Source organism: Vicia villosa, unplaced genomic scaffold, assembly GCF_029867415.1.
Source record: "Vicia villosa cultivar HV-30 ecotype Madison, WI unplaced genomic scaffold, Vvil1.0 ctg.002791F_1_1, whole genome shotgun sequence".
Classification (NCBI taxonomy): Eukaryota; Viridiplantae; Streptophyta; class Magnoliopsida; order Fabales; family Fabaceae; genus Vicia; species Vicia villosa.
In genome coordinates this window covers 105,695-133,092 of record NW_026706033.1, presented here as the reverse complement: position 1 = coordinate 133,092, position 27,398 = coordinate 105,695, and the positions used below count along the sequence as shown (strand labels likewise).

The 27,398-nt window shown below is 32.6% G+C and overlaps 3 protein-coding genes and 1 pseudogene across 3 annotated transcripts; 3 read left to right on the top strand and 1 right to left on the bottom strand.

Moving 5' to 3' along the window:
• Positions 1–442: 442 nt before the first annotated feature.
• On the top strand, positions 443–1,540 carry LOC131639812 (23 kDa jasmonate-induced protein-like). The gene is made up of 2 exons (XM_058910264.1): positions 443–962; positions 1,057–1,540. Exons 1-2 carry the CDS (start codon positions 513–515, stop codon positions 1,237–1,239), a joined length of 633 nt encoding a protein of 210 aa, XP_058766247.1. The 5' UTR covers positions 443–512; the 3' UTR covers positions 1,240–1,540.
• Positions 1,541–4,145: 2,605 nt separating this feature from the next.
• Positions 4,146–4,844, top strand: LOC131639816 (uncharacterized). The gene has a single exon (XM_058910266.1). It carries the CDS (start codon positions 4,146–4,148, stop codon positions 4,842–4,844), a length of 699 nt encoding a protein of 232 aa, XP_058766249.1.
• Positions 4,845–22,435: 17,591 nt separating this feature from the next.
• Positions 22,436–23,829, top strand: LOC131639817 (23 kDa jasmonate-induced protein-like). The gene is made up of 2 exons (XM_058910268.1): positions 22,436–22,959; positions 23,374–23,829. The coding sequence occupies exons 1-2, from the start codon at positions 22,510–22,512 to the stop codon at positions 23,563–23,565; spliced, it is 642 nt and encodes a 213-aa protein (XP_058766251.1). The 5' UTR covers positions 22,436–22,509; the 3' UTR covers positions 23,566–23,829.
• A 466-nt stretch (positions 23,830–24,295) lies between these two features.
• LOC131639815 (RPM1-interacting protein 4-like) lies at positions 24,296–26,287 on the bottom strand (annotated as a pseudogene).
• Positions 26,288–27,398: the final 1,111 nt, after the last annotated feature.

Below are 27,398 nucleotides of genomic sequence, written 5' to 3'. Positions count from 1 at the left end.
TAGTGTATTATGTTGTAGAAAGTTGGTGGACCAATGAGAATGAAACACTTGGTGCAAAAGATAAAAAGGTGAAGAGTTATTTTGTTAGTTACCAAAATGTCCATTTTGTAGTGTAAATTTATTTTGAGGAAAGGGCAATTTAGGGAGTTTGGTCAATCTTTTAATATATGTTAGATTAGATTAGATTAGATTAGATAGTAGATAGTAGATAGTAGATGTGCATTTTGTAGTGTAAATTTATTTTGAGGAAAGGGCAATTTAGGGAGTTTGGTCAATCTTTTAATATATGTTAGATAGTAGATGGAGCAAAATTGAATTAGAGCCGTTGGATCTAGCATTTGTGAGTTGGCAACATCTAGGCCTCTTCCTGCAGAGAAATGGACATAAGAAAACTGCAGAGGAGCTTCTCCCGCTATATATATATATAGTATCTCTCAGCCTCTCTCAAACAAAGCAAATTAAAATTTCTTCACTTACCAGAAAACAAAAACTTTGACTAAAAACAACGAACAATGGCAAATCCCTTTGGTGTCGTTGTAGATAATGATAAATTGGAGGAAATGGCAAAATATATTGGCAAAACAATAACCCAGGAAGATAGAGCAAGAGAAGCTATGCATCTGATTAATGAAGACGATAAGGACGCAAAAGCTGCAAAATATGTAGATTCTGTGAAGGAGTATTATGGTGATGGTGTGTCCACGTTGTGCCTAGTGTACAACGCCACTGGAGACACTATCTCTTATGTTACCGACCATGACTGGTATGGCTACATTGGCCGAACTCCGTATCCTACGGAGATCGGTAATGGCCAATGGGGAGCCTTTCATCATGTCCATGACACCGGTGCATCCTCCGGTTCTGAAGCTGCGGTCGTGTACCGCGGCAAGACAGCGAATGGAAATTACAGTGACTTTATGCTTGCTTGGTCTACACCTTGGGGAGGTTGGTACAGAAACAAGGTAAAAAACATTTTACTGTTTAGTAATTAAATTATCAGTCGAAATGTATGCTTTTTCATACAAGTAATGAACTAAATCCCCTCTCTTTGTGTAGGCTTACTGTGAGATGGGTGCAGTTGACAGTTTTCCAGGGCGTTGGAGTGATATATATCCTAAGATAAATAATAGCGATTATCACGATAAAGTTGACAGGGACGGGATCAAGATAGATGTTGATACTGCTAAAGGCACAAGTCCAGTGTTTAAGGCAATCATTAAGATCCCTTTTAGTCCATGATCATCAATATCACGATTGAAGAGAAGTCTCAACTCTCAATAAATTGTTATTTTTCTCGTGTCGTGTTTGTATTATCACTTGTTAGTTCACTTATTTCCTGTGTTTGTATTATCACTTGTTAGTTTACTTATTTCCTGTGTTGCGTCTCCATTTGGAATTACTTTTGTATCAAGTGTATAAGCTTCAGTATGAATAATTGTGTAACTTGTTTGTTATTAATTAGATGGTTTTCGTTGAGCAACTTGTACTTTTGTATCAAGTGTATAAGCTTCAGTATGAATAAATGTGTAACTTTTTGTTATTAGATGGTTTTCGTTGAGCAACTTGTACTTCAGTATGAATTATAATTTGTATGAAATAATTTTTTACTTATTTATAAAATGACTTTTTTAAACAGACATTATTTCATTTTTTGCTATTGATGGTTGATGGATAATATGGACAGAGATTTCACACATTAATTTTGTTTTTTTATAAGCAAGGAATTATATAGAACGAGTACTAGGGGTACTCGAACCCGCTTACAAAAGAGGAGCGAAAAACTCGGAAACAAGAGAAATTACTTACCAACTGAATTCTACGTTAAGTAAAATATCGGATTTTTACAAAAATCGTAGAAATTACACTTGGAGTAAGCAATTTCGCCAAAAAACGACCATCTCCACACTTTCAATTTGATCTTCCAAGTGATATAATTCACGTTACAAGTACCACTATTAAAAATAATGTCATTTCTCCTCAACCAAAGACCCCTCACACATTAATAATAAACATGCTTTAATTCACGGGTCATAAACATGCTTTAATTCACGAGTCACTATCGGTAACATATTTATTTTAATCAATATTTATCATTGTTTAATAGGTATAATCTTTATTTTAAAATATAAAAAAGTTTCATGTTTTTTCTTCTTTTTGTATGGCTGTTTTATTCAATTTAACGTATATATGATCATTATTCATTTTACAATTAAATATCTCATTTTAAATTTATATGAATATAAATACATTTTATATTTTATAGGGTATCAAATAAATTTATCATGAATATAAACATAAAATATATCGGTTTATAGTTAATATAGTATAATATAGTATAGTGATAGCAACAAGTTTGGACCCTGCTAGATCTAAATTACTTATAAAGAAAACTATTTATTAAAAATCAACTGCATGATAGTATTATCCCTCCAAAAGCTCGTTCTATCATTGAAGTGATTTGGAGCCCTCCATCTTTCGGATGGATAAAGTGTAACTGTGATGGAGCGTTTGTTCGGGATTCCTACACTGCGGGTGGTGCCGGCATTTATCGTAACTATAGAGGAGATTTCATTCTTGCTTTTGCGGAAAATCTTAAGGTTTCTTCTTCGGTTCATGCGGAATTTGGAGCGGTGATTCGTGCTATATGGAGATAGCTATTGATAAGGGTTGGCAAAAGCTTTGGGTTGAAACCGACTCCATCTTGGTGGTCAAAGCTTTTTCCAACCATAGATTAGTTCCTTTTGTTTATAGGACGCGTTGGCTTTTTTGCGTCCTTCACACTAACTTTTCGCACATAATTATCACTCACATCTATAGAGAAGGTAATTCCTGTGCCGATTTTTTGGCTAATTTAGCGCTCGGCATTGGTTCTATCCTCATTTTGGACTCCATACCGTTGGGGATTCGGAATGATTTTGTAAAGAATAGGTTAGGCTTACCGTTCTTTAGGTTCTCGTAATATTGGGGCTAACTGGTTCCCCGTTTTGTACCGTTTCTTTTTATTAATATATATCACCTTATTAAAAAAAATATACATTTTTATTTTAATATATAAAAAATTTTATGAGTTAATATCAATACAATATTTATTTTAATTTAATCGACAAAATTTTTATTTTTAAATATTATTTTATCTCTATCTCATGATTCTTTTTTTTCCTTTTTATATGATTATTTAATACAACTAAATTTATATAATTATTTTTCATTTTTCAAATAAATAAATTATTTTAAATTTGCATTTTTAAAAAAAAATTAATTTGCATTCATTAAATTTTCATTTTTTTTCTCCAACTCACATGTTATTTATTTTACATTTTGCTTATGTGCAAATTGCTCATAGTTCCTTTTATTCATATTATTCATATCGTTCAAAAATACTACACAAGAAAAAATTCACCCGTGCGGGAACACGGATCTCTGACTAGTTATTTATGTAAAAATCAATTCACACATTTTTTGATAGATAAATAATGAGTGAATATTTTTATTCAATCCACTTTATTTCATTTTCCTAGATCTTTTTATTATGTTATCCGGACCATATGAAAGTGATAACTAATAAGTTAATGATAATAACAAATTATTGAAGAAATGGTTCTGTATCTTAATTGACTTCTTCGTAATGGAAACAAATTATTGGTGTGGCAACTGGCAATAATTTAATGATAGCTAATAAGATACCCGATCATCTGAAAGTGATAACTAATAAGTTAATAAGTTAAGCGTATCTCTAAAATTATTATTTTTTTAAAAAAATTGATTTCGGAAGTACACTTTTGAAAACACAAAAAAAATGTGATTTGGAAGATGTATTATCGAAAACATAAAAAAAGTGTTTTCAGAGATAAATTTCCAAAATCAACTTTTATTTTTGAGAGAGAAGTGTCTTCGGAGATGCATATCTGAAATATTTCAATAATTATTAAAAAAATTAAAATCAAGGTGAATCAATATAATTAATAGTATAATTAATTGTATTAATTAAAATATATTATAAAATATATATATATCAAGATAAAATATATTATAACATATATTTATTCATGGCGCGAGTTCCACTAGATTTTACTTGTTCACTTTAGCATGTGGAGATACAAATTCAATTAAATTAATGAACCACAAAGTTTCTATACTATTAAAAAATGAGAATCTTACATACAAAACTTAACCAAATATACTTTCTCCTTGATTGTAGATATGTGTCTCCAAGTGAAGCATGTTGGAGAATTTTTGCCTATTCTATTCATGGAAGAAAACCAGCTGCTGAACGATTATTTTTTCACTTGGAAGGAGAGAATTCAGTGTACTACAAAGATTCTGAACAAATTGGAAACGTCCTACTTAAAGCAAGTGTGACTGAATCAATGTTTACTTCATGGTTTGTTGCAAACAACGAATATGAGGATGCCAAGTTATTGACTTATGGGCAATTTGTCTCTAAATTTGTGTATGTCAAAAAAACACGATGTTGGAGACCGAGGAAGCGTGGTTACACAATTGGACGTTTAATTTGGGTGCCCCCCACAATAGGAGAATTGTATTATATGAGAATGTTGTTAATTGTAAAGAAAGGACCGACAAGTTATGATGATCTCAAAACAGTTGAAGGGGTTAAACATAAAACTTTCCGTGAGGCTTGCTTTGCAATGAGATTTCTACAAAATGACAAAGAGTTCATTGAAGAAATAAAAGAGGCATATAATTGGGGCTCAGGCATATTCCTAAGAAAACTGTTTGTTACTATGTTGTTATCAGCTTCAATGAATCGACCTGACCATGTCTGGCGAAACACTTGGATATATCTGTCGGATGGAATTCTATACAAACAAAGGACTTTGTGAATGAATCCAGGTATTGCATTCATTATGCTGTGTTGAATAAATCCACCAACTAATGCGTTCATTTCGCTACGTTCGTTTTACTAATAGTATCATATTTATTCAGGGTTGTCTCTATCTACTCAAGAAATCCAACAACTTACTTTGTTGAAAATTAAAAAGCAATTACAAAAAAATAGAAGGAGCTTACATGAATTTAAGCCAATGCCATATCCAAAAGATTATGTTATAGATTTTCTTGGGAATCGATTGATATACGATGAAAGACAATATGATGTTGCAGCAGAGACAAACAAATTTCAAGAATTGCATCAGTCCTTAACAGGTACAACCTATATCAATAATTGCTGATAAAATTTGGATACCCCTATTAATAAGATATATATTCATATTAATATTGATACACAGTATTAATATAAGTCAATGTAAATACCTATTGGCTAATCAATTCAACTTTAATTAAATTCATACCTTTACGAGTAATACTTTCTATTGTTAAAATACTCAATTAAAATTAAGGATTAGGGGAGACTTTATAAAAATTATGTGCTCAGGATGCAGCACTACTGTAGGCTGCAATTCTAAATCATAAATCACGCGAGTGCCCAATTTGGCTACGGGCTATAACCATCCAATATCATAAATTTGTTTGTTTGCAAGGCTTCCAAGTTTATGTCATTGAGTACGATAGTTAACACTTGTTAAAATTAATAACAGAAAACACACAGAAATTAAAAACACAGAACAAACTTAAATAAGACTTATAATTTAAAGAAGTTATACAAATATTATTCAATTGGGCTAATATAGTTTTTATTCATGAACGTAAATCAATTAATTTGTATACACCCAACGAAATTAAAAAGAATTTTGTACAGAGACTAATGCTATTTTTGGGTAATATATGTTTGTACAGAGACTATTATGTTTGGAGTACATTGACTAATGCTATTTTTGTTTTATTCATATAGATGAACAATTGAAGATTTTTAACGAAATCAATCAAGCTGTTATAGATCAAAATGGAGGTGTCTTGTTTTTTATATGGTTATGGGGGAACTGGAAAAACATTCATGTGGAACACACTTTCAGCAGTCGTACGTTCAAATCGTGACATTGTTTTGAATGTTGCATCAAGTGGTATTGCAAGTCTACTTCTACCAGGAGGAAGAACGGCCCATTCTAGATTCAAAATTCCAGTATCATGTCTTGATTCATCTACATGTAACATTGATAAAAAAGACGACCTTGTCGGGTTGTTGAAAATTACCAAGTTGATTATATGGGATGAGGCTCCAATGGAAAATAAGTGGTGTTTTGAAGCACTTGACAAGTCTCTCAAGGATATCATGGGGGAACCAAATAAACTATGTAAGGAAATATTTGGAGGAAAGGTTGTAGTATTTGGTGGTGATTTTCGGCAAATTCTACCGGTTGTACCAAGAGGAACTAGGTCTGATATTGTGCATTCAACCATAAATGCCTTTTATCTTTGGAAACATTGCAAGGTTCTAACACTAACCAAAAATATGCGGTTGGTCTCGGGATCAAGTTCTAACAATGTTGAAGAAATTAAAAGTTTCTCAAAATGGATTTTACAAGTTGGAGATGGAAAGATCTCCGAAACAAATAATGGATATGCTGAAATTCCTATTCCACCTGAGTTTCTTTTAACAAATTTTGTGGACCCAATTGAAACCATTGTTACAAGTACATATCCCAAACTACTTGAAAATTACAGAAGAGCTGATTTCCTTCAAAGTAGAGCTATTTTAGCTTCAACTATTGAAATTGTGGATGAAATTGAAGGATAGAAAAACACTTAGAAAGGGGGGGTTTGAATAAGTGTAGCTTTAAAAACTTGAACGATAAAAATAAATTGCACAGTTATTTTTATCCTGGTTCGTTGTTAACTAAACTACTCCAGTCCACCCCCGCAGAGATGATTTACCTCAACTGAGGATTTAATCCACTAATCGCACGGATTACAATGGTTTTCCACTTAGTCAGCAACTAAGTCTTCCAGAGTCTTCTGATCACACACTGATCACTCCAGGAACAACTGCTTAGATACCCTCTAAGACTTTTCTAGAGTATTCTGATCCACACGATCACTCTAGTTACAACCTGCTTAGATAACCTCTAAGACTTCCTAGAGTATACTGATCCACACGATCACTCTAGTTCCTTACAACTTAATGTAATCAATTCTAAGAGTATTACAATTGCTTCTTAAAAGCTATAATCACAAACTGTGATATTTCTCTTAACGTTTAAGCTTAATCTCACTAATATATTACAACAGCAATGTAGTGAGCTTTGATGAAGATGAAGATTCTGAGCTTTGAGTTTAACAGCGTTTCAGCAAGTCTTTTTGAATAATCTTGTTCAGGATCGTTAACCTTGCTTCTCATCAGAACTTCATATATATAGGCATTGGAGAAGATGACCGTTGAGAGCATTTAATGCTTTGCGTGTTCCGTACAGCATCGCATTTAATGTTATACGCTTTTGTCAACTACCTCGAGCCTTGTTCACGCTGTGTCTACTGACGTAGCCTTTAATAGCTTTTAACGTTCCTTTTGTCAGTCAGCGTAGCCTGCCACTTGTACTTCCTTCTGATCTGATGTTTGTGAATACAACGTTTGAATATCATCAGAGTCAAACAGCTTGGTGCATAGCATCTTCTGATCTTCTGACCTTGAAGTGCTTCTGAGCGTGATACCATCAGAACTTCAGTGCTTCTGATCTCATGTTCTTCTGATGCTTCCATAGACCCATGTTCTGATTCTGCTTCGACCATCTTCTGATGTCTTGCCAGACCATGTTCTGATGTTGCATGCTGAACCCTTTGAGACAAAGCTTCTGAGCGCTGAATTATGCGTACTCTTTATATATTTCCTGAAAAGGAAATTGCATTGGATTAGAGTACCATATTATCTTAAGCAAAATTCATATTATTGTTATCATCAAAACTAAGATAATTGATCAGAACAAATCTTGTTCTAACAATCTCCCCCTTTTTGATGATGACAAAAACATATATAAATGATATGAATTTGCGATCAGAAAGAGCAGACGGCAAAAGACAAATTACACAGCTATAGCATAAGCATATGAATATGTCTCCCCCTGAGATTAACAATCTCCCCCTGAGATAAATAATCTCCCCCTGAAATAAATACTCGAAGAACTTTAATAAAAGACTTCCCTGATTATTTCGGTAGAGACGATCACATAAGCTTCTGTCTTTAGAGAATTCATAGCTTCTGACTTCTGCTTCCATTGGACAGCTTCAGAACTAGAATTTCTTTAGATCCCTAGAACACTCACAGCTTCTGATTCCTGCTTCCATCTAGGACAGCTTCAGAACTTGAATTTCTTTGATCTTCAGAACATTCACAGCTTCTGATTTCTGCTTCCATCTAGGACAGCTTCAGAACTTGAATTTCTTTGATCTTCAGAACATTCACAGCTTCTGATTTCTGCTTCCAGTTAGGACAGCTTCAGAACTTGAGTTTTCTGGATCTTTGGAATATTCACAGCTTCTGATTTCTGCTTCCCTCGGATAGCTTCAGAGCTTGAATTTCTACCAACATCACTTCGTGCTAGATTTGTATCAGAACATTGTTGAATGTACCAGAGCATCATCAGAGCATCTCTACATCCTGAAATGTTACAGAACAAAAACTAAACGACAAAAGTCAGCATGAACGAGTCAGAACATAAAATGTATATTAAAACACATGATATGTATCAGAGCCATATATATCAGAGCAAATAGAATTTTGTCAGAGCAAATAGACAAATATGGATCAAATTCTATTATCAGTGCTTCTGATTCATTCTTCTTTCTGAAGCTTGACAGCACTCAGCTTGCTTCAGTTTCCATGAGCTTATTCTTTTCAGAATAACACTTCTTATGGTTTTGCTTCTTGTGTTTGCTTTGAAGATTCTCTTCACTTCTTTATACCTGCAAAACACTTAAACCATATAGAACTTGCAGTTCTTGTTAGAAAATGCAACTGATTAAATCAAATCATTTATCACATATTTCTCCCCCTTTTTGTCATATCATCAAAAAGCAAAAAAGATTCAGAGACAAAACGAAACACACGGAGGAAGAAGATGATTTCATTGAAGTTCATACAGCAGGTACAGAAGTACATGAAGATAAGTAAGATCAGATGCACAAAGATAGATGCAACGAAAAGAAAGAAACAACACAGACTCGATCTAAGATGGCCCTAGCCTTGACAAGATCTTGGCCAGCATCTCTTTAACCTCATCGTTGTGTCCTTCTTGCCTCACCATGAAAGCGTTATACTTATCATTGAGTGAGCTTTGCTCATCTTGTCTCTTCTGAATTTCTTCCAGAGTCCTTGCAAGACGAGAAGATTCATCAGAAGAAGCTTCACAGCTTCTATCCACAGGGATGACATGTTGATCTGCAGCTTCCATAGATAGATCATTTGCAGGGATGTCCTCAACGGGATCTGATTCAGCAACATGATCTTCAGCATCTGCTTCTTGCATAGAAGCATCTCCATATTCTGCAGCAGGAATTTCCGAGTCTCCATTCTCAAGTGCCTGAAGAATGGCAGCTAGATTCCTGGGAGCAGAAGGACCTTCAACTTCTGGTGGGTCAACAACTTCTGGAATGACCAAGCTTGGGTCTTTCTCCGAAGGGTTTTCCCTCAGATAGTCAAATAGGGTCTTGAAATCTCCGAGCAGAACAGGATAATCAGGAATAAAGATAACGATATCCCTGCATGGATTTGCTTCCATTTCAGCAGCCAGTCTTAATTGTTCCATTTCATCCACAAAGGGCTTCTCCTCGGCAGCAACACAATTTCTGAGAGGATGGTAGTATATACCATTATCATCCTTCAGAAGGTAACCAGGGTAACCAGGGGCAGCAGCCACTAGTCTTTTCTGTACTCCCATTGCTTCTATTTGAAAATCCTTGCGAAATCTTCTCCAGAGATTTCTTGTAGAAACATCATCCAGACCATTTAGAAATGCATCCTTCAGAAGGTCTAGACTGCTAATCACCTCATGTCTGAAAAGTTCCAGGTAGGTATAGGGTTCAGGTTCAGGCGGATTGAAGGTGAATTTGTAGTCAGGATAGAGAAGACAGTAAGGTTTGGATTTTCTGGTAGGTAAGGGATGGGATATAGAAGGTGGAGGTGCGGTGGATGAGGAAGAGGGGATATCTGAGAGAATGATTGATGAGGATGGAATATCAGAAAAGATAGATTGAGACGAGGATGGAGTATTTGTAAAGGGAATTGGTGAGAAAGATTTATCAGAAGGAGTTGGGGGAAGAATACTTAAAGGTGTGGGGTTTAGAATGGGAGAGGAGAGGGACGATGGAGAAGGATTTGGTAAGGTGAAGTTTATTTTTGGTTCAGATGGAGGTGATTGGAAAGGTGGTTTAGGTACAGAGGGAGGTGGAGTAAAAACCTGTCTGGAGATTTGTACAGAAGAAGAAGATCTGGTTCTGCGAAAGGAATCTCTGATCCTTTTATCTCTTCGTTCTTCAGAGTCCACCTTGTCAGGATCATAGGTGACCCTCAACTTCTTGGCTTTCTCAGCCTCATCTTCTCGGGCTTTTCTTTTTAGCCTAGCCTTTAGTTCCTTCTGATCCTTCTTCAGAAGATCAGCCTTGGACGGAAGTACTCTGCCACGGATCCAAGCAGGATCAATATCTGATTGCTTCCTAACACAATCTTCCAGGTAAGACTCGACAACCTGATGCAGTTCTTTTTGAAACAAGGAGGCGAAACCTTCAACAGCAACTCTTCTTGAGAGAATGTCAGGAAAGCTTGGGCACACAGAAGGTACATTTTGAATGAGTTCTAATCTGAACAAATCCACACCATTAAAAATGGGACCTTGAACTACTCCAAGCAAATGGGATGCATTGAGTTTTCTGATGGAGTCCAGCACTTTGCTTTCAGTAAGAATGTCTGAAATCATTCTTCCAAACGGAATAGTCGTTCTTGAAAGATGAGGGTACTTCGCCCTTTCCTCTTCTCTTGACTCAAGGATTGAAGTCTTTAGATTCTCAAACAGAATGTGAGAAATGTTGATCTCAGTCTTTTTGCCAATGCAGAAAAGAGTGTACTTGTGATCTGGACTGATGTAAGAAGAGGAGAGCATCCTTTTTCTGTGGTGAAGAGAACCCAGAATAATCTCAGCCCATACTCTATAAAATGGCCTCAAGGTTCCTGTGTTATTCGAGTCAATCCCAGAAGACTTAGAGATTTGTTTTTCAACAATCGACCAATCAACAGATGTATATCGAAAACCAGACCAACCTTCTTCATCATTCAGATTGTATAGCTTCCTGATCAGTTTTTTAGAGATAACCACTTCATGCCCTAGCACGAATGAAATGATGGCCGTTGGGGTAACCGTTGCATGTACCCAGAAATCCTTCACAAGATCAGGATAAATTGGACCAACCAATCTATTAAGGTACTTGGACCATCCTTGTTCAAGGATTCTTGCATCACACTTAAAGCCATTCGCTTTAAGATTGTTTACGTCCACAGCAGTTTCACATAAAACCTCCAAGTCCTTCGTGGGTATCAAGCAAGTTTTCAAAGGAGCATATTCATAATTTCGTAGAAGGATTTGTGAAGAAGTAAGTCTTTCTTTTGAGGAAGATGAACACGAGGAAGAGTTCATGATGATAATGCTTTGAGATCAAATCAAAAACTAGGGTTTGAAGAGAAATGCAACGAAGTGAATGCACAAAAAAAAAGAGAGAAAGAGAGAAAAAGAGGGAATGAAGATGAAGCGGGTTATTTAAAAGATTTAAAAAAGAAATCATTATGCATTTAATGAGAAATGACATTAGGAGAGAGAACACAGTAAATGAAATGATTTAATACAGTTACCTAGGTCGGCGTCTTTTCAACTGCACGCTTTGTACTAACCGTACAGACACGTGTTCACCATCAGATAATAGATGACAGCTGTAAATTTCAGAATAGACTTTACGCCTTCAGATTCTGATCACTGCTTCTGATCTGATCAAGTTTCTCTTCTGGAAACACTCCTTCTGAAGTGTGCTGATATAAATCTGAATGATCTTCTGATCCATTACTTCTGATATACACAGCTTCTGGAGATTCACTTCTTTGTTTTGCAGCTTCTGATAAGACAAAAATTGTATCTGCAGAAATTCTTAGGCTGCTTTGTTTCATCAGAAACAAGTTTATCATCAAACCAGATATTGATTGATTCTTCTACAATCCATGTTTCAATATTGTATATTCTGTAGCATTTAGAGCATTCAGAATAATCAAGAACGATACATCATTGCTTTAGAAACAAACAAAACAGACGGTTTCAAGACTAATAAACTTTCTTTTCTGATCTCCTACAGACATAGATTCTTCAACAGATTTAAGTGTCAGAACTTGGAAGACAGTCCTTCTTCCCTTCAAGTGTTGAGACCAACTTGAGTCCAGGTGACTTGACATGTTGACTTTTATCTTCTTTGTTGCCAAGAGAATCTGCAAAAGAAATAGCCTTTTTCTTTGGTACCCACATCTTCTTGGGTCCTTTCTTGTTAGATTTTCTCAAGTTCTGATTGAACTTGGGTTTAACATTGTAAGCAATAGGAGGAACAGCATGATAATTTTTAATGTGAGTTTCATGATATTTCCTAGGTTGTGTCACATGCTTTTTGGTGTGTGTTATGTGAAAACTTTGAGCATGTGAAGTGTGCCTAATATCATGGGAGTGGCCATACTTGAACTGATCATACAATGGCTTGTATGTGAATTTCATTTCATCAACAGGTTCAAGTTTGTATGGGGTTTCACCCTCAAAACCAATGCCAACTCTCTTGTTTCCAGACACAGCATATATCATAGAAGCTAGCTGACTTCTGCCAATACTTCTAGATAAGAACTTCCTGAAACTTAAATCATATTCTTTCAGAATATGGTTTAGACTAGGAGTGGATTTTTCTGAATCAGAAGGAGATCCAACATTATTGGATAATTTTAAAAGTTTTTCTTTTAATTCAGAATTTTCCAACTCAAGCTTCTTTGTTTCAAATTCAAATAGCTTTTTCAGCTTTTTGTATTTGAGACTGATCTGAGACTTGACTTCCAGAAGTTCTGTTAGACCGGAAACTAACTCATCTCTAGTAAGTTCAGAAAATACCTCTTCAGAATCTGATTCTGATGTAGATTCTGAACCGTCATCTTCTGTCGCCATCAGCGCACAGTTAGCCTGCTCATCCTCAGAGTCTGAATCATCTTCTGATTCATCCCAGGTTGCCATAAGACCTTTCTTCTTATGAAACTTCTTCTTGGGATTTTCCTTCTGAAGTTTTGGACATTCATTCTTGAAGTGTCCAGGCTCATTGCATTCATAGCACATGATCTTCTTCTTGTCAAATCTTCTTTCATCAGAAGATTCTCCACGTTCAAATTTCTTTGAACTTCTGAAGCCTCTGAACTTCCTTTGCTTGCTCTTCCAGAGTTGGTTTACCCTTCTGGAGATCATGGATAGTTCATCTTCTTCTTCAGATTCTGATTCTTCAGGATCTTCTTCTCTAGCCTGAAAAGCGTTAGTGCATTTCTTGATATTGGATTTTAATGCAATAGACTTACCTTTCTTTTGAGGCTCATTTGCGTCCAGCTCTATTTCATGGCTTCTCAAGGCACTGATAAGCTCTTCCAGAGAAACTTCATTCAGATTCTTTGCAATCTTGAATGCAGTCACCATAGGGCCCCATCTTCTGGGTAAGCTTCTGATGATCTTCTTTACGTGATCAGCCTTGGTGTATCCCTTGTCAAGAACTCTCAATCCAGCAGTAAGAGTTTGAAATCTTGAAAACATCTTTTCAATGTCTTCATCATCCTCCATCTTGAAGGCTTCATACTTCTGGATTAAAGCGAGAGCTTTAGTCTCCTTGACTTGAGCATTTCCTTCATGAGTCATTTTCAAGGACTCATATATGTCATAGGCCGTTTCCCTGTTAGATATCTTCTCATACTCAGCATGAGAGATAGCATTCAGCAAAACAGTTCTGCATTTATGATGATTCCTGAAAAGCTTCTTCTGATCATCATTCATTTCTTGCCTTGTCAGCTTTACGCCACTGGCATTTACTGGATGTTTGTAACCATCCATCAGAAGATCCCATAGATCACCATCTAGACCAAGAAAGTAACTTTCCAGTTTATCTTTCCAGTATTCAAAGTTTTCACCATCAAATACCGGCGGTCTAGTATAACCATTGTTACCGTTGTGTTGCTCAGCAGAGCCAGATGTAGATGCAGGTGTAGACTTTTCAATTTCACCAGCCATCTTTTACTGAAGCGTTTTTCTCTTCCTGAATCTTTTCTAAACACGGTTAAGTGCTTGCACCTTAGAACCGGCGCTCTGATGCCAATTGAAGGATAGAAAAACACTTAGAAAGGGGGGGTTTGAATAAGTGTAGCTTTAAAAACTTGAACGATAAAAATAAATTGCACAGTTATTTTTATCCTGGTTCGTTGTTAACTAAACTACTCCAGTCCACCCCCGCAGAGATGATTTACCTCAACTGAGGATTTAATCCACTAATCGCACGGATTACAATGGTTTTCCACTTAGTCAGCAACTAAGTCTTCCAGAGTCTTCTGATCACACACTGATCACTCCAGGAACAACTGCTTAGATACCCTCTAAGACTTTTCTAGAGTATTCTGATCCACACGATCACTCTAGTTACAACCTGCTTAGATAACCTCTAAGACTTCCTAGAGTATACTGATCCACACGATCACTCTAGTTCCTTACAACTTAATGTAATCAATTCTAAGAGTATTACAATTGCTTCTTAAAAGCTATAATCACAAACTGTGATATTTCTCTTAACGTTTAAGCTTAATCTCACTAATATATTACAACAGCAATGTAGTGAGCTTTGATGAAGATGAAGATTCTGAGCTTTGAGTTTAACAGCGTTTCAGCAAGTCTTTTTGAATAATCTTGTTCAGGATCGTTAACCTTGCTTCTCATCAGAACTTCATATATATAGGCATTGGAGAAGATGACCGTTGAGAGCATTTAATGCTTTGCGTGTTCCGTACAGCATCGCATTTAATGTTATACGCTTTTGTCAACTACCTCGAGCCTTGTTCACGTTGTGTCTACTGACGTAGCCTTTAATAGCTTTTAACGTTCCTTTTGTCAGTCAGCGTAGCCTGCCACTTGTACTTCCTTCTGATCTGATGTTTGTGAATACAACGTTTGAATATCATCAGAGTCAAACAGCTTGGTGCATAGCATCTTCTGATCTTCTGACCTTGAAGTGCTTCTGAGCGTGATACCATCAGAACTTCAGTGCTTCTGATCTCATGTTCTTCTGATGCTTCCATAGACCCATGTTCTGATTCTGCTTCGACCATCTTCTGATGTCTTGCCAGACCATGTTCTGATGTTGCATGCTGAACCCTTTGAGACAAAGCTTCTGAGCGCTGAATTATGCGTACTCTTTATATATTTCCTGAAAAGGAAATTGCATTGGATTAGAGTACCATATTATCTTAAGCAAAATTCATATTATTGTTATCATCAAAACTAAGATAATTGATCAGAACAAATCTTGTTCTAACAGAAATCAATGATTACATTACTAACCTTTTTCCAGGTGCTAATTTATTTTTCATGGATGCCATTTAGTTTTATGCTTATTTTATGTATGTAATTCTAAACACTTTTTTGTTTATTCAGGTGATGAGAAATAATTTTTGAGCAGTGATTCTATTGATAGATCAGAAGCAAACGACAATGAGGCATTCGAGCATTTGACTCCTGAATTCTTAAGTTGTTTGAAAACTTCTGGTCTACCTAATCATTCCATGAAATTAAAGATTGGCACTACCATTATGTTGATTAGGAATTTGGATCAATCTGAGGGACTTTGCAATGGTACAAGGTTGACCGTTTCAAGGTTAGCAAATCATGTCATCGAGGCTAAGATTATATCAGGTACTAATATTGGAAACACTATTTACATACCTAGGATGTCTCTGTCTCCTTCTCAATCTCCTTGGCCATTCAAACTTATTAGAAGACAATTCCCCATAATTGTATCATTTGCCATGACAATAAATAAATCTCAAGGCCAATCATTGGACCATGTTGGTTTATATTTGCCTAAAAATGTCTTCAGCCATGGACAACTATATGTTGCAATGTCTAGAGTTAAAAGCAAGGGAGGTTTGAAAATCCTCATTCATGACAAAGACAATTTCCCATTAATTCAAACTACTAATTTGGTTTTCAAAGAAGTTTTTCACAATGTTGTATAGGTAATTTAACTCATTTTCTACACTATTATAGCCTTTTAAATTCTTTGTTTTATAATACGTCATGTTCGTTGAATACTTTTATTTTTCATATGTGGTACATTAAGAGATAATATATCATCTTCAATGGTTTACTTTTATATTATATAATTATTTGCTAAGTTATTGATATTCTTAATGATATTTTTCTTTATTTTAGGAATTTGATGCTGAACAACATTCTATTTGGCATTAGCAAAGCACTTTTGAGGATTACAATCAATATTCCATCTTTTATTCTAGAATTGCCCAAAACTATAATATTAAGACTTGGTTTTTTGTATCATTTGAAAATAGTCGGTAATCTTACATAATTATAACTTTTGACATCTATATTTTAAGGGAGAAATTTACATATTTACTAATTATGGGCAACACTAACATAATATGTCTGAAATTATGATTTCATTCTTACAACTTACATATGTGTACGTACATTGCGCTTATAATATATTATACATATTAAGAAAAAACTTACCCGTGCGAACGCACGGGTCTCCCTACTAGTAATAAATAATGTAATACTAGCTTATCACACTGGTCGTAAATATGCAAGTTACCTAATGTAGTATTTTAATTTCTCATTGTATGTTTAGATGTGTCTACAACAATGATTTAAATTTTAGGTACCATTGCTATATAAATTTAATATTTTATGTATCTGACTTCCTACATAACTTAAAGTTGGACAAAAGATTGATTGACTCTGATTAATTTCATTTGGAATACAATTGGTCTTATCTCTATCCAATTTGCTTTTATGATAAAAATGACACTATTATGCAAAACGTGCAAAATGGTACTTAAATTAAATAAAGTGTATGCTAGCCTTCATCTCTTTGTACTTTTGTATGAATTGAAAATTTTCAAATAAATTTGTATTATATTATTTTATATGTTATAAGGTTTTGTTCTGTTAATATATAAAGAGAAAATGAGTGATGTCCTGAGAGTGTAAAATAGTTTTACACTGTCAACCAATCACAATCAAGTATCCAATTAAAACAATCTTTTACTTTTGAAAAAATTTAATGACATGGCAAATTGGTGGTTGTTTATTGAATGACATTGTAAAACTATTTTACACTGTCGGTGCATATCCATTAAACTCATATATAAAATGAAAATAGGCACCATTGCATTTCTAAAACAAAAACTGTTGTTCCAACATCACTCCTGCTCAATTATGTATTTAAAAATTTATATATATATTTTGTAGTAAATCTTTGGGTACTAGACTTGATTTAACTTTTTCTAACTCCTATTAATTTTATTACTGAAAAACTCATTATTTTCACGATTCACTATCACCATAATACTTTTTTAATTTTATTCAACAAAATATTTGTACATATTTATAGTTATCAGTGATATTTGTAATATTTTACTTCCAAAAATGATGTTTTACATTAACATTTCTAAGTATATTCTTAAGAACCATTAAGATATATGTGCTCTCTTCATTAAGATATATGTGATTCTTTCGTTTGTACTATATTATTCACATTAAGATATGAATTACACGTGCGGACGCACGAGTTTTCTACTAGTAATTTAATGATAGCTAATAAGATACCCGGTCATCTGAAAGCGATAACTAATAAGTTAATAAGTTAAACGTATCTCTGAAATTAATTTTTTTTAAAAAAAAATTGATTTCGGAAGTGCACTTCTGAAAAACACAAAAAAAATGTGATTTCGAAGATGTATTTCCGAAAACATAAAAATAGTGTTTTCAGAGATAAATTTCCAAAATCAACTTTTATTGTTGAGAGAGGAGTGTCTTCGGAGATGCATATCTGAAATATTCCAATTTTTAATTTTAGAATATTTCGAATATGCATTTCCGAAAAATCCAATAATTACTAAAAAAATTAAAATCAAGGTGAATCAATATAATTAATAGTATAATTAATTGTATTAATTAAAATATATTATATATATCAAGATAAAATATATTATATCATATATTTATTCATGGCACGAGTTCCACTTGATTTTACTTGTTCACTTTAGCATGTGGAGATACAAATTCAATTAATGAACCACAAAGTTTCTATACTATTAAAAAATTAGAATCATACATACAAAACTTAACCAAATATACTTTCTCCTTAACGATTTATAAAGTTCATATTTACATTAATTAAGAAAACTCAAATTTTATTTATTATTTTAAAATATATTTGATAAAAATATATAAAAATAAGTTTTATTAATTTTATTTATAGAAAAAATAAATTAAACGTAATTTATATATAATTTTATTTTAAAGAAAATAAATTTATAAAAAAAATATTTTTTTCCTTATACAAATAACTATGGTTAACGTGAAATTATTATTTTTATTATTTGGCATTTATGATTTATTGAAATGTAATTTTGTTTTCATTAAAGTGTATATCAATTAAAAATAAACTAAAATTCGATTCCATTAAAATCAAAATTGTACCATAAAAATTCTTAATTTTAACCATTAATTAAAATTTATCAAATTTCCAATCAATTTAAGGATATTTTATTTACTCATCAATTATTCCAATCAATTTAAGGATATTTTATTTAATCATCAATTAATGATAGTTTTATTACTCGTCAATCAATGATACTAACCCCATTTTTAATGAAAATAAAAAGCATTTATTATTGACTATATAGGAGGTTAGAAAAGTCTAGAAGCAATTTTTTGGAAGTATACTACCAAAACCTTTAAAAATGAGTGTTTTCAGAAATGAATCCCCAAAACATTTTATTTAATATTTTCGGAAGTATATTTCTGAATTCTAAAATATTTTGAAAAAAAATTACTTCGGAAATTCCTTTTCGTAGTATCATCTCTTGTCTGTGTGACCACTTATGTTTTCACACTTAATTATGGAGTTGATATCACCTCCATTTCTTCAAAGAAATAGAAAGTGCAATTACCTATGTTTGCATTTGTATAAATATCGAAGTATATAAAATATATGTCACACTTATAGATAATATAAATGTATTATTTTTTAAAACTTTAATAATGACAACCTCCATTTTTTTTTGAGAAAGGGAGAGAATCTCTACTCTTAATTATGAGCATATACATTTTTGGCTTTTTTGTATAATTGTATTTGAAAATTTCTTTACCCACCTCCCTCTTTTCTTGGCCACCTCCGGTGAAAAATCCAAAATACCCTCACTTCGGAAATGCATTTCCGAAACACTTATTTTTTTTTCAAAATTTGTCTTATTTCGGAAATACATTTCCGAAAACACATTTTTTTTGGGAGGGGGGTGTCTTCGGATATACACTTCCGAACTTCCGAATTTTTTTTGGGAGGAGGGTGTCTTCGGATATACACTTCCGAAATATTTCAAGACCAAATTGGTCTTGGAATGTTTCGGATATACACTTCCGAAAGAATTCAATAATTATTAAAAAATTAAAATCAAGGTGAATCAATACAATTAGTAGGTATAAAATCAAGGTGAATCAATACAATTAATAGGTATAAAATTTCCTAAACAATTTTAAAGTTAAAAATTATTTTACTAACTTATATAAATAAAAAACATCTTAATTTCATAAGTAAATTTTGAATTATTTAAAATTAAATATAATATAAATATAAATATAATATATATATATATATATATATATATATATATATATATATATATTATAAATTAAAACACTCATTGTTTTAATTTTTATAATTATTATATAAATGTATAAATATATTTATAATGAATATATAATAATTATTATATAAATATATAATAATTTTTATAAATATATAATAATTATTATAATTATTATATAAATATATAAATATATAAATTAAAACACTCATTTTTTAATTATTTTTGTAAATATATAAATATATAATAATTATTATAAATATATAAATATATAAATAAAAAATTATAACTCATTTTGTAAGTGAAATTATTTTAATTTTTTTAATTAAAATTATTTTAAATTTTAAAATATGAATCAAAATAGAAATATATAATAATTATTATTCATAATTCATAAATTATATTAAAATATACAATTATTAATATTCATTACTCATAAATTATATCAAATTTATGATAATTGAATTAATTAATATTCTAAAATTAATTTTTGGGATTTTTTTTAGATTTTTTTTGTTGGTTAGGAGATGTATCTCCGAATTAGTCAAAATCCCAATTTTTGGGATTTTTTCGGAAATGCACTTCCGAAGTCTGGAAAAATTTAGAAAAAAAAATTTCGGAAATGCATTTCCGAAACGGGATAAAATGGGGTTTTCGCTGGGGGTGACCCCATAACGAGGTGGGTAAAGAAAAAATCTTGTATTTTTTCTATGACAAAAGAAAATAATACTCCTATAATACACACGTGAGCCACGCTTTGAATAGAGAAAATAATAATATTACAATACACACGTGATCCACGCTTTGAATAGACAAGTTAGTGATAATTGATTAAAGACTTTCATGCTAAGATCTACAAAAATCACTCTATCAGTAACCATGTGTCATCGTGGTCCCTCCTATATTTGTTGTTGACATCTAATGGTTGTTTCATCGTGGTCCCTTCCATTACTTCTTGCCAGAGTATTATATTTCTTGTTATCTAAATGGGTGTGTCATCATGGTCACTTCCATTGTCTAATGGTTGTTTCATCGTGGTCCCTTCCATTACTTCTTGCCAGAGTATTATATTTGTTGTTATCTAAATGGTTGTGTCATCGTGGTCCCTTCCACTATTCCAAATAGCATACAAAATGTCCGACATTATTTTTGTGCATTGCTAGATAAATTTAAATATATTAGGAGTATCATCTCTTGTCCGTGTGACCACTTATATTTTCACACTTAATTATAAGCATATACATTTTTGGCTTTTTTTTTTATCAATTGTATTTTTTGTTATGACAAGAGAAAATATTGATTTTATAATACACACGTGAGCCACGCTTTGAATAGACAACTCAATGGAATAGACAACTCAGTGATAATTGATTGTGGAAGAAAAAATAATGGAAGGGACCACGATGAAATAAAAATAATCAACTCAGTGAAGTAAAAATAATTAACTATTGTTTTTAACATCTCAACAAGCTTTATCTTTATCGGGAAAACCTTCGAAAATTCTTAAATACATCTGCTTCGGAGATAGATCTCTGAAGTAAACTTTTTTTTTTAAATTTTTATAGATTTCAGAGATGCATTTACGAAAAAAATCCAAAAAATTAGGATTTTGATTAATTCGGAGATACATCTCTAAAATATACTCAAATTTTTTTGATTAATTCGGAGATACATCCGAAAAAATCCCAAATTCACGTATCATAAATTTTGATATGATTTATAAGTTATAAATAATAATTATTATATATTTCTATTCTAATTCATATTTTAAAATTTTAAAATAATTTAAATTTCAAAAAAATTAAAATAATTTTAATTATTTAAATATAGTTATAAATAATTCCAATTCATGTTTCTACGGTTGATAATAATAATGAAATAGATCAAGTAAGAATAATGATAAAAAAAATCATTTTTCACAATTAATTATAATAAAAAAATCATTTAATTTTTCATTTAATTAAAAAAATTAAAAGAAGATTTTGTCTTAATTTTATTTAGTGAATAAATTTTATATTTAATTTTATGCAAGAGTAACTAAATATGTGATAATTAATTTTTGGTGCTCATATGAGAAATCATATATACACTATAAAAAATAAAAAAAAAATTCTTACAACACATTCTTTAATATATATTTTAAACATGTTCTTTTTAGTTGATTAAATTTTACACTCCTATAAAATTACGTTAGTCTAATTTTAATTTGTTAGAACCCTGTAAGTTTTAATATTGATGCTTTTTCTTTTTGAAGAACTTATATAAATGACAATCACTCCCTTCCTGTAAATGAGTTCAAGGGACAAATTGAAACTGTAAATGAGTTCAGGGGACAAATTAAAACGAAATACAAATGTAATGAAAACGTGTATTTTTAATTAAAAAATAGAATTTTGCTTTTACATTGCGGTTTTTGAAAACGTGTATTTTTTTGTTTTCTATAGTGTTTTACATTGCGGTTTTTGGTCTAATGTAATGAAACATATAGATTTTTGGCTTAAAAAAAAATATATTCCCTTTTTACTCCTTTTTTATCTTAAAAAATATTTGCAAACAAACCCCTCACAGCAACACTTGTACTATAAATGTGGTGACATAGAAGCAATTATGTGAACACAAAACGTAGTGCACTTCAAAAAAAAAGAGCACCAGAAAGAGAGGAAAAAAGGAAAGAAAATAAGATCATGAGTGCTTTTGGAGTACCAATAACAGATGAAACCTTAAAAGCTATGTCGAGGTATAAAGGCAAAACAATAACACAAGAAGATAGAGCAAGAGAAGCAGTGAGGCTGATCCATTCAGAAGACAAAAATTTGAATGCTCTCAACCATGCATTGACTCTTAAGTTTAATTATGGTAACGGAGTTTCCACACTTTGTCTTCTCTATAATGCTACCGGGGATACCCTTGAGATCGTGGATGGCCAAAAACAGGATTGGCATGGTTCTGTTGAGAAGGAGGAGCCGCCTCGGTCCTTCGACAACGGCCAGTGGGTCGCTTTCCTCCACACACATCCAACCTCGGGAACTTATGGTTGCGAAGCTGCTCGGGTATACCGTGGAAAGAATATTAAAGGAGATGTGCGTGACTTCCTGGTTGCTTGGTCTACCCCATGGGGCTCCATACAAAATGCAGTAAGTTTTCTATTTGCCTTTTTTTAATAGTCTATAATGCACATATTTTTATATTTCTAGTGATTTGAGCCCCTATTTTAGCTTTTAAGAATATATATAATCAAAACAACTTTTAGGCCCTATTCCTTTCACTTGAATTTTGCAAAGGTGATATTGTTTTTATTTATTAAAAATAGATAAATACTTGATGAAACTGGTAGTTACTTGTTACAAGAACTGATTTCTACTTACTCGTTGTATTTGTTAATTGATTATTTTTACCGTTTAATTGAATAAATGTTAATTTAATATATTGATCAAAACTCATACATGATATTTTTCTACAAGTTGAAGAAAACATAGGGTATGGTATCATACAATGCTTGAGTTTTTAAACAAATAGCCATAAAATGATCATACAATGGTTTATTGTAGGCTTACACCGAGGTCCGTGAAAAGGATCATTTTCCACCTCATTGGGATTACATTAAAGGGCAAAAGCTAGAACAAGCTGGCAAAATCACCAAGGATGATGACGAATACCTTGCCTCAACAGTCAGTATTGGTGGCATCACTTCGCCAGAATTCATTGCAATACTCCAGCACAAATTTAGCCCATTGCCATGAGGCAAATCAACCCCTGAGTTCGTTGCTCAATAATTAATAATTAATAATAAAAGTGCACTAATCGTGTTTATGTTATGAGTTGTATGCTTGAATGCTCAATAATTAGTAGTCAAAGTGCACTAGTCGTGTGTATGTTATGAGATGTATGCTTGTATTTCTATTTTTTGTATTTTCTTTTCTGTTTTTTTTCTTTCTTCAGTGATGTACTCATGTATAAGTATCATTTTAAATTTGTGTTAATGCAGCGAGCTAATATTCTCAAGAGACTTGACATGCTACACATATACTTCCTCTTTTTCTAAATAAGTGGAACATGCCCCTGAGAAGTGATTATCAAGTTCATAATAAGATCTTTTGTAACAATTTGCTATAAATCATATTTCCAAACTAAAATACACAAGTTCAGCATTGACTTGAGCACAGAATCAATCTTTTATATATTTTGGATAAATACAGTTAAATTGAATAGTAAGAAGCGCCACAGAAGGCCAAAAATAGAAAAATCACAATTGAAGCAAATTGTCTTTTTGCCGGCCAGATCTAGAAAAAAAAAACATACAGAGAAGGAAAAAAGAGTTTATATGACAGATGCAATTCATTGATACTACTATGTCTTCCCACAAGGAAAGAGGACCTTGGATATTTACAAGTGTGACACAAACCTCATGATCATTCACAACACTATTTTCACTTTTCTTTTTAGAAAATAAACTTCAAACTTTCCATTAAATCATTTTCTCCCCCAAGCAAAGCAGCAACACTGAAGAAGCCAAGAGTACAAAGACTATCATTAGTACAACGAAAACTTCAGAATTATCTATCTGCCAATGTTTTAAAAACCAGAGCGAACAAACCAGTTTTTGGTTAGCCGGAATTGAACCAGTTCACCAACAGTGGTTTAAGCTTTGGAAACACTTTTATTTATTTATTTGGTAGAACTCGAGGTTTCACCAATTTGATCTCTAGTCGTGTGTTTAAAACATTGAGTTAAACAAGAACTACAAGCATACCTGGACTTTGCCATTGGAAGGTTGGTTGCGGATAACATGTGACCTCTTGTTAGGTGTGTCTGGTGCATGTCCGGGCCCACCCTGTCTCTCTGCTCTCACCTTGTTGAAAATGTGAGCATAGCCCTCGGCTGATGCAGGGTTACTCATATCCCATTCACCGAATTTTGGAACAACCGCGCCTTTCTCAGGCTGCAACATCATAATGCTAAAATTAGAACATATTTGCAATGGAAAATTTCATAAAGATATGCACATTTTTACTCTTCATGCCATGCATGGTAACAAAATAGGATGGCAGAAAAGAAAACTAACGGTTTCATCCCCTTGATTAACTGGTCTTAGTCGAGATCTTCCTGGTGTACCGTGGCTATTGTCGTAAGAATTCTTTGTTTCCAACGAGGGATTATCTTTTCCCAGAGGTTCAGCTTGACGATGAAGGGGTGATCGTTCAATGATGTACTCAGACCCAGCAGTACTTTGTCTTGAAGGTCTTCGTCGGTTATCAGCAGAACCTACTCCAAGATGAGGTATAGAGTCATTGGAACTCTGATTGCCTACATTGTCATGACGAGCTGGAGAATCAACATATTTCTTAGGATCACCATCTACGAGACTTTTATGTGTCTCAATTGTTGCTCGAGCTGATCCCTTTCCATATAGATCCTCTGAATCGTCTCTAGGTTTGGATTTGGACGGAGGTGGTTGTTTAGATCATAAATTATCAAAAACTAAATTAGGATTTTCCTCAGGGTCATTTGGGTTTATCATCTTTGTGCCAGTTCTGCCCTTCCGAGCTTTGTCGAAATATGCCGTATAAGGAACATGATCACTACCCTCCCAATTGCCAAATTTTGGTACATGAGTACGTTGCTGCCAAACTGACACGTTGAAAACATTCTGTTATGTATATTTTCAATAAAATTGATGCCAGAATACAAGTTCCAAACAATAATGATTTTCTTTTAACATGGTATTAGAGTCAGGCTAACGATGTCATTGTGAAAATTGTGGCTACTGAAGTTGTATGTCAAAAATGTAAGATTCAGTATATACCACCAAAGTGAAAAAACATCTCTAAGAATTTGCGGATTAAGATTTTACTTAAAAAAAAGAAAAGACCAAAGTGAAAGTACAACTCAACTAGCATCTTGTTTTGACAAATTTTGATTCAATCAAAAACTAAAAGTAACAAGTAATCACACTTCCCATTAGAATTATTAATTATCAACTAGGTAATTGATTCATACTTTAAGAAAAATAAGTAAAAACTCTATTAAGTATTCACAAGGCTAAGCTAAATTAGAAACATATAGCACATACACCCCGAACACGATTCAACACTGACACGGTAACACCAATAATAATTTGAAAAAATGAATAAATAAATATAATCATAAGTATTAGTGTTGGTGTTCGATACAGACATAGGTACGCTTTTTTAGGATGTGTCGGTGCAACATAGTAAGAAACCCAGCATGATTTAAACTATGAAACTAACATATTGATAAAAACCTAGAAAACTAACACATTATGATTCTAATTCGAATTGAATTGCTTCATGTTTCTCAGAAACCAAAAAAAAGAAAGTTGACCAAAAGAAATTAAAGTCTAATTTTGTTCAAGGGGAGTTCTCAAGAATCATATATGTCATTTCAACTGACTGTAACAGAGGTGGGACCAATCATACAACCTATAAGATTGTTAGCTAGCATAACTGTTCTAAGAGGATCACATCAAATTGTATAAGTGTTGGTACAATGGGAAAATGGATTAGAAGGTGAAGATATTTGGGAAGATTTGGAAGACATTAAGATCAATTATCCCAATCTCAACCTTGAGGAAAAGGTTGGTTTTACAGGGGAAGGTAATGTCATGCATAACAAACCATGTGGGCAAGGAGAGAAGGCAAATGAGGAGGCACATGGAAACAATCATAACAAACTTGTAGCAGTTGTGGATTTGGGACGTGGGAAGAGAGAGAAATTTGCCAGCTGGAAGCTAAGGGAATGAATGGTTATAAAAGAGAATATTATTATGTTGAATGGTATTGATGTGAAATTATTCTTGTATCTCTCTCTATCTGAATTTTCTCTCTGCATTATTCTCATTCTGCCTAATCTAGTACTTTTCCTCTTGATTTCAGTGATGAAATCATTGAGTTGGCATTCTCTTAATTGAAATCTTCTTCCTCCAAATTACTGTTATATTCTTTTTTTTGTACCCATTACATATCTCTAAACTAACTTTTGACAAAAATAAAGAAATTGTGCGTTCGACAAATGTATCTCTAAAAATATGTGACATTTTTTACATTTTACCAATGAACTGGAAGAAGATAACACCGTAACAGGCTGAATTTTTTTTTTCAATTTTGATTGAAGCTTTTTTAATTTTATAGTGGGGTGATCTCGAGGGTTGATGGGGTTACACTTACACTTTATTAGTTTTACAATTTTTTTGGGAGACTTCGCTTCATGATCTTTAAGTTTTGTAAGTTTGAGTATTAGAAGGTTTTATTTTTGATTTTTTTAATTTATTTTAAATTTTTATAATTTCTTTAATTAATTTAAAAAAAATAAAAATGCATATTTAATAAACTAATAAATCTAAATAAAGTAAAATTCGGAGAAAACCTCTCTAATAACATTTTAACCTATTATATGTATGTGGTTCTATTTTTGAAACAATCATAATTAATTTCAAATTTTAGAAATGTAGAATTGATTTTCAGTGGTTTTGATGTGTTTGGTTTATTAAAAGTATAATTGATTTTTCTGCATTTAAAATTGATTTTATTTAAAGCTATTTGTAGTTTCTATGCGC